The 8,321-nt window shown below is 44.5% G+C and overlaps 1 protein-coding gene across 2 annotated transcripts in view; it reads right to left on the bottom strand.

The window, feature by feature from the left end:
• Positions 1–508: 508 nt before the first annotated feature.
• shox (shox homeobox) overlaps positions 509–8,321 on the bottom strand; it is a 10,666-nt gene continuing 2,853 nt past the window's right edge. Inside the window, exons 3-6 of one of the 2 annotated variants that reach the window (XM_068573271.1) lie at positions 5,564–5,621; positions 5,294–5,403; positions 2,977–3,189; positions 509–2,605 (exon numbers count right to left, since the gene is read on the bottom strand). In XM_068573271.1, coding sequence (XP_068429372.1) covers positions 2,516–2,605; positions 2,977–3,189; positions 5,294–5,403; positions 5,564–5,621 — 471 coding nt within the window. In that variant the 3' untranslated portion in view covers positions 509–2,515. The remainder of the gene's footprint in view (positions 2,606–2,976; positions 3,190–5,293; positions 5,404–5,563; positions 5,622–8,321) is intronic. The other variant, XM_068573272.1, reaches the window with a different exon arrangement.

Raw genomic sequence — 8,321 nt, 5'->3', positions numbered from 1 at the left:
GATTATTTCATGTCATATGCACAGTCTGCCACAAATCTCTCGCCCGCCTCCAAATTCCCGTCTCCGGTTACGGCCATCTTGCCTCTATTTGACGGCGACTACAGGGCCCCCCGCTTCCCTCGCCAATCCTATCTGTGTCACTTTGACAGACACGGGGCCTCCAGATTACGGTCGCATCTGGATTCCATCGCGGCGGCTCAATTTTCCGTGCCGGTGCGCGGCCGGGATTGGACGCGATGAGCTCGGCGGGCTAACACGGCGGGCTAACGCGAAACGCCAACTCCATTGATATTGATCCACAGGTTGAGGCGGTTGCCGAGCGGCAGAATGGCAGTACGGCCACGGTACAGTACGAGGCGCGGAGAGATGGCGAAATTTGCATCAGGACGTGAACCATCGGGACACCAGAGGAGGAGCCACCGGAATGATGTCGCTAGCGTGGAAATGTGGCTAGTTTCTTTATCTTCTTAAACCAGCAGCTTTGTCATACTTTGTGTATGAAACTCAAAGTCCATGTTGCAGCTTAACAAGTTATAAAATATTCTAAAACTCAAGTACAAATATTTATAACTTTATTGATAGTTTACTTGTACAAGATGTACATTCATATTTTGTGAATCAAAAAGGGGAAAAACAAACGGTACGATGATTCATGTTTAGGCATGCTTGCATATGAAATGAGAGTCATTTTAATGGGTACAACGAATTCTATGGAGTATTGTTCAATTCAACCATCCCTGAAATGTTTGTAAACTCGGACACGCTACATTTCTTTTTTTTCTTTTTTTTTTTTAGGCAAACAATGCACTACAGCCACACCTCCTAAGTCAAATTCAACACTCAAAAATAGAAACATACAAAAATAAAACGCAAAGCCATGTAAAAATGTACACTTGTGGTTCAACGATTTCATCTTTCATAAACTTTCAGACAAAATAATAAATAAAACACCCATATGTTTAATTTAAAATGGAGACATAGATAAACAATTCTAAATGGAGGTCTGTTAACAGAGGAAAATGTCTCGGGACTGCTAGAGGTACGCGTCTCCGACAGCAGTGTTGTTGTGAAGGTTGTCGAAACAATGCAAACCGTGTGTGTGTGTGAGTGTGTGTGTGTGTGTGTGTGAATGTTCTGTTTCGTCCGGGACAATTTGTAAAATACAGTTTGAATTATTAGGAAACCAATAATGATGAAATGTCACACACAACATGCAGAATTAAGCTCGTCATATTGGAAACAACTGCTCGTTTTGGATTGCGGTGCCGATTTGTTGGTTTTAATTGTGAAATATCTTTTTATCCAAAAGTAGATGGACTTCTTCAATGTTGGTAGAGTATAAAATTTAAAACCCTAAATTTCCGCAGCGTCTAGAAATGTGCTCGTGTTGCACCTGATGTGTACAAAAACTGCATGAATTCACGGGGGACATGGCAGCTGGCAATGAGTGACTTTTCTCCAACTCAATAAAATATACACTGCTGTAGAAAGAAAGAAACTGCCGTGTTTGGCCAAGAAATTCAACACTCCAACAGAAAAAAAAAATCATTGGGTCTCTTTATCGTTGAGGATTAACTGCTAGCTGTTTTTACTTCTTTTTTTTGTTGCTATTTACAGTATTGCACTTAAACTGCACACCATTGCATTTCAGTTTGACTGATGCTTTCTTCATATTTTCAGAATTACAAAACAAAGAAAAGAAAAACAAAGAACGCATGTGTACCCTTTTTCCAAGACCAATGTCCTTTTTGCTGATCACATAACAATATCAAACCCCCCCCTCCCCTTTAATTAGTAAAGTAGTATCTGCTCGTAGTGCCGTCTGTAAAACGCCCACGCACAAGACCCGAAGTGCAAAGGCCATCTTCACTTCTTTACCCAGGATGCAACACAACAAACAGGAAGAAATAAAGAGAGAGAGAGAGAGCACGCTGTGAGGAGAAATGCGGACCAAGTCTCGCCGACACGTGCCCGGCAACGCGGCATAACGTCTCCGGAAGGAACACAAAAAAAAAAAAAAAAACGAGTCGGTGCTTTTGTTTCAGCACAAGTCCATAAGAAAGAAGCGTATCACACCGTGATGGAGACCTTTCACTTTGTCGGAGTCGGGGTGGGGGGGGTTTGGGTGGGAGGCGGGGGGGGAGGTCTCGGGCATGTCGGACGGCAGTGTTTAAAAACGGCCATGTCGAGTCCCTGAACGCTCCTCCATTAGAGCTCATGCACTTGGCAGCAGCGAGGGGAACACAGTGGTGAGAGACAGATATTTATTCTCTTTTCTAAATGTTTTCGAGTGAGGGGGCCGGGGCGTAAAAAGGTGAGAGCCACTCCAATGCCTCGGCGAGGTGGTGTTTTTGGGTTTGTATCCCCCCCATGCTCACCACCCTCCGCATTGTCAACGTGGCGGCGGGGGGCCAGCGTCGGCGAGGAGGCTCCGCCGTTTTTTGGCCCCCGCCGCTGCCCTGCCAGTTTGCTTTGTTCTAACGTCTCCTGGCCTGACGGGCCCCGGCCCGGCCCCTCACACAGACATCCACATGTGTTTGTACGGTCCTTGGGATGTGATCTGTGCCTGGAGTGGACTGAGCCACTGGCCCCGCAGAAGTCCTGCCTGTTGGGGCGAAAAGTAAAAGGTGATTTCACTGGTATTTAATTACCGTTCTCGACAAGTGGTTTGTTTTGGCAGCTGGTTTTGTGACAATTTTCTCGCTCCCTCCTTCTTTCTTTTCATTTTTTTCATTTTCCTCCTCCCTTTCTCTCTCACACACACTCCCTCTCCCCCCTCTCTGTATTTGTGTTCCTCTCTTTTACTCTCACTCAGTGTTTTTGTTTAGTTTAGTCTTAGCTGTGAGTGTCACGGCCCTTTCACGGGCTCAGTCTGGAGTGAGAGGCGATTATGGGCATCAGGCGGGCGGAGGGGTGGGGTGGGGGATGGAAGCACGATGGGGGTCAGAGTCCCAGGGCCTCGGCGTGTTTCCTTGCCTTGAGTCGCAGGTCGGCGATGCTCGAGTTCTTGCTGTTGCTCTTGGCCGCCGCCGCTACCGCCGCCGCCGCGGAGGCCGAGTCGGCGAGCGATGCAATGGGTAGTCCAAACGGAGGAGGCGGGAACATCAGGTAGGGGGCGTGAGCCGCCAGGTGAGGGTGCAGGTGCGGGTGGGTGTGGGCGACACCTTCCAACTGGAGCTGAGCTTGGACCTGAAGGAAAGGAAAAATACAAAGTTAGTCAGCCTGAGCGCCTCGGGCTGCGTGTGTGTGAGTGGGTGTGGGTGTGTGTGTGTGTGTGTGTGTGTGTGTGGTGAGGATTTAGGTTTCACAGTCTGACACTATTAAATTCCCCCTCAAATGTTCCCCCCTCAAAGCTGTTGCTTACGGTGTGTTTTCTAAGAAAATAGTTAAGAGCGGCACTTTTTTTTTTCTTCACGTCAGCTATTCTAAAAGTTAATGAATCATACATTGCTCTCAGACACCACATCCAATCTAATCGTCCAGAATCAAAGTCTTTTTAGGACCCAGAGACGATTTGTTTAATTCAGACTGAGGTCTCCCTTATACCCTTGGAAATATGCAGTCTTGTTATGCTGATTATGTATTCAATTGCATAAATAAACAATTTTGCACTAAAAAGATATTCACATATTTGGAGTTATAAATATTTATCCAGACATATTCCTGAGTCAAGAGGGGGGAGAGGAGGAGAAGAAAAAAAAACCATAAGGAGCATAGGATATCAGTTTTCACATTCTTGGCAATTATTTTATAAGAAGTAGGTGAAAATTAAGCATCCACTCACTTCAGAGGGAGCGCGCTGAGCCTGTTGCCATTCCTCATGTGTTTCAAACACCACAGGAAGAAGTGGGAAAACTCAAGTATTTCGTGCGCTGCTCTCCAACCAAAATAGAACGATGTAAAGTCAAAGTTTTAACTCCACTAAATATTATTTTCTTCCTTCACTTTGCTCCTTTTCACATTGGCCTAAAGTGACTGAAGTCGAAAAGCTGCGAAAGCGAAAGGGAAAAGCGTCCGAGCCACGAAATGGATCGTCGCTGCGAGAAGAAAAAAAACCTCGACCGCACACGACGCAGAGGTCGCCACGCATCTCGCCGACCAACAAGGAAGGGCAACAAACATTGAGACGGATCGTTTCCCAGTGTACGCCGCCGCCAATACGTCTGATTAAAACATATGCATGAGCTCTAATGGAGGCGCGTTCAGGGACTCGACATGCTGCGCTGATGGACAAACTAAAAGTTATTGAACCTCGGTTTGTTTCTTAAATTGAAAGCGGGCGATCCGTATCCAAGGTGGCGGGCGTTGACGTTGAAGAGTTTGTCTCTCACACACTCGGAGCAGTTTATTAATGGCCAAATTTGACCCCTAAGACCTCGCAGTTACACAACCTCCACCTCGTCCAACAAACCAGTAGCCACCCCCTCGCTCCACAAGCACACACGCTGCATTGCACCAGTGCAGTGTGTGTGTGTGTGTGTGTGTGTGTGTTCGGGGGGCCCCACTGTCCTCTCTCTTACAAAGAGGCCTCGAAGGCCTCCGTCCCCGTGCCGCTGTGGCCTCCACGGCAAACACCCATCAGATCCTCCGCTCCAACACTTTCTCCCCCCCCCTCCTCTCCCTCTCTCCCTCCCACACTCCTGCTTTCATCATCCCTTTTATGTGTTCGCACCCGCCACACCGTCGGCCTAATTAGGGGCCGCCGTGTATTTTATTTCTTTTTTCACGAGGGGTCAAGCGAGACAACGCGGCAGCCGGGGACGCGATGGGGGCCAGATAGCAGCAGATCAAATGTGTCTGTCCGACTCTCCTCTCTCTCTCTCTCTCTCTCTCTCTCTCTCTCTCTCTCTCCTCCCCCACTCCTCCACACTGCCTGGGGAGGTGAAAGGTGCACTGAGGCTCTGAGCTGCTCCCTCCCCCTCCAACACACACGCACACACAGTCTCTCATCACTCACATGTAATAGCTGCATGGCCTATAGATTCTTGTGGAGGTGCAGATATAGAAGGCCTACTTTGACACCGATCCCACCACAAAAACGCAGCTCCAACCGGCTTGCACCCGTTTGTATTTAGGTTCCACGACTTCACCCCTTTGCATGACAAGATGCTGAGTAATCATATTTCTTTTCTGCAACTCGGCCTGCATGTTTAGCTTCTCTTCATGTATTTCTGTCTGAGTCCCCTCTGATTGGATGTTTGTTTGTTTGTTTCTTTCTTTCTTCCTTTCTTTAAATGTGTCAAAGCTTTGTCAGCTCTGATGAGAAGTGAATGAACAAAAGAACGGGTCCTACCTGTTGGAAGGGCATCCGGAGGGCCCCCATGTTGACATAGGGTGCTACTCTGCAGGCGTCGAGGTGACTGCCGCCGCCCAGGATGACTCCTGGAGAGAAGGGAAAGATGTCTGTCAGACCGCCAGACAGTTGTTGTTATGTGAGATGAGCAAGTCAGAGTTGTATTGGTTTGCCACATGCAGTTAAGAAAAAGAAGTGGCAGAAATGTGCAAAACTGAAATAATGCAGGAAATAAAAGGTAAAGTATAAATAAAAGGCTTTGATATTTACCTTTGTGCATCTGGTTTTCTTGTTTTCGACATTTTGCTCTTCTGTTCTGAAACCAGACCTGTAATTGAAAAAGAAAGTGAATTATTTATAAGAAGAAAACACAAAAATACTACTAAATCCACATTTTAATAAAACTGCCATTGATGGCATTGTTATTATCATATTAGATTGTATTTTAATAATGTCATAGGCCACTTATTTCTAGCCAAAAAAATCAATGAGCTTCACGTGAGCTAAGGAAGTCTTGTTTAGCTGCTTGTACGAAAATACACTTTAGTTGCAATGAAAAAAAAATAGAGAAATGTCAAGAGGATATAAATAAATTGTAAGGAGATCGAAAAGAAACGCCCCAGAAAAGCCTTAAAACCTAAATCCACGCGGCGGTAAACGTGATGTTTAGTACACAGAGAAGCATTGTTATTAAATACAACCAAATGACTTCATCCTCCGCACTGAAGCCACCCTCTCCACAGCCCGTGTAGGAATATAATAAGAATACTTTGATCATATTCCGTCAAGATACCCTAAAAAAAAAAAAAATAGACTGGAAAAAAAACTTCGTGAACCACCTCCCAATTAGCCGGCTGTCTTTGAAGCTGCAGGCTGCGGCCTATTGTTAATCAGCATCAACCTAATTTGCCTCAGTGAATAACATTATCCACACACACACACACACACACACACACACACGCACACGCACACACACACGCGCACACACCGTGATTATCATTTACAGATGCGAGATTATAGCGGCCAACACAAAAGGGCGAAGACTGATGATGACGACGATTATGATTATGATGATGATGATTATGATGAGGAGGATGATGACTCGAGGTGCCGTGAAGCCATTTTGAGCTACGTGGATCGGCTTTGTATTGTGTCGATGGGACTGTAATAATAATAATAACTGAGACAAGCGGCAGTCTGAACTGAAAATAAAAAATCATTGTTGTATTTATTTAATTATACTAACTGACTTTATCCATTAAATTGTGCGAATATCCCAATGTACATACATATTATAATTGTATTATTAATTCCATTCTTTGAATAAAATAACAATAATAATAACAAGTATAATAAAATAATAATAACGCATCTTGTGAACTAAGCTTGTGAGTTATCGCTATCGAGTTATGGCTGAATGGCATAAAGGTGTTTATGAACATGCCAGGTGATTTTGAATACACGCAGTAATCCCTCAGATAAATCAAGGCTAATATTAGACGGGCCCGGGATCAATTCCAATTACGCGCCAGTATGTTAAGCAAAGTGAACTACACTGGTTCAGACAGTTATTTCTTCATTAAGGGCCACTCAATGATGCGCTTCACAAATACCCTAATCTCATTTCCTTTTTGATTTTTTATTAGAGACAGTGAATAATGACATTTAATTTAGCCGCGCGCCAGAAACCCAAAGATATTAGTCCTAACCGAATTACTGCCTGCTCCTCACCAAGCTCTCATAACTTTCAATTAGATTCATTGACAGCTGCTCGGAGCGCGGGTTCGCGTCCCGCAACAGCCCTGCGCGCTGCCACGCGCTCTCACGACACAACACGGGCCTCAGCAACGACAACAAAAAAGGCTTTATTTTCCAAGAGGTTCTGTCTGTCGCTTTGATGACAGAAAACACACACAAACACACACACACACACACACACACAGTCAGTCTGTGGAGTCTTTATCAGCCGTATCTGCAGCATGAATGCTCTTAACGCGCACGCTACTCACTTTATTAGTGATAATTGCAGCGTTATGCCGAATATTCCGTCCACCAAGCCCGACAGTCTGCGGTCTTATGAAGCTCGACGATGGCCTTTACTCATCCGATTAGATAGCTGAACAGCAGCATCGGGCCAGAATTGAGTTATTTCTAATCTGTTTTTATGGGGACACTACATCAAGCCAATGGCAGATATTACAAAGAAAACGAGGAGAGATACGAGTTGACATAAGAGCGCGTCCCCTGAAGCGGCCATTCAGGCTCTTCATTCATTTTAATCACTGCTTGGGCGTGTGTGTGTGTGTGTGTGTGTGTGTGTGTGTGTTTTCTCCTCCCTAAGACTGAGTGTATAGGCTCTATACAGGCCTTGCCCCCCTCTCTCATGATTTACAGCACGTGTTTGATGTCACTAAACTCACCTTCTATAAAAGTATAGAGGATTATGTTTCCAGTTATTTTAACTACTTGTTAATTACGTCAGAGACGGAGGAGGCACGTGTGGTTCAAGGACATTTGGTGTAAATGTTCGATCTTCGAACCCATAGTGGTGTACTATTTTACAATTGTATACAACTGCATGGTGAGATTATTACTCCCATATACAGGATTATTACAGGGCAGGTAACAACGAAAAAGCAAAGGGCCAATGATAAATGACACTGAGCACCACAGACACTTAATATAAATACATCTATAGATATATTATCAGAATATTTTAGACATATTTCATACCAGAAGCTGCGACATTTATCTTTTATATGTTGTCATTTTATCCTGCATGCAGAGTAATGAACTATTGGCATTTTGTTGAGTTTTTTTAAAATGTTGTTTTCATGTGGCAGGACACACTTTATATCACAAAACGTAAAATATAAAAATACATATATTTGTGGGATGGTCATTCAAACATGTTTTTACAAGCTCGAGCACGTGATGAGCATCAGGTCAAACTCACATTCATAAATATTTATTTTAATTTTTTAAAAAAACGCAAAATGTGATGTTCTAACACTTTATTAAGTGTGCT

The sequence above is a fragment of the Clinocottus analis genome, unplaced genomic scaffold (genome assembly GCF_023055335.1).
Source record: "Clinocottus analis isolate CAN_PGR_092001 unplaced genomic scaffold, fCliAna1.0.p SCAF_12, whole genome shotgun sequence".
Taxonomy (NCBI): Eukaryota; Metazoa; Chordata; class Actinopteri; order Perciformes; family Cottidae; genus Clinocottus; species Clinocottus analis.
Note: the sequence above shows the minus strand (reverse complement) of the source record. Positions and strands in the feature narration are given on the sequence as shown.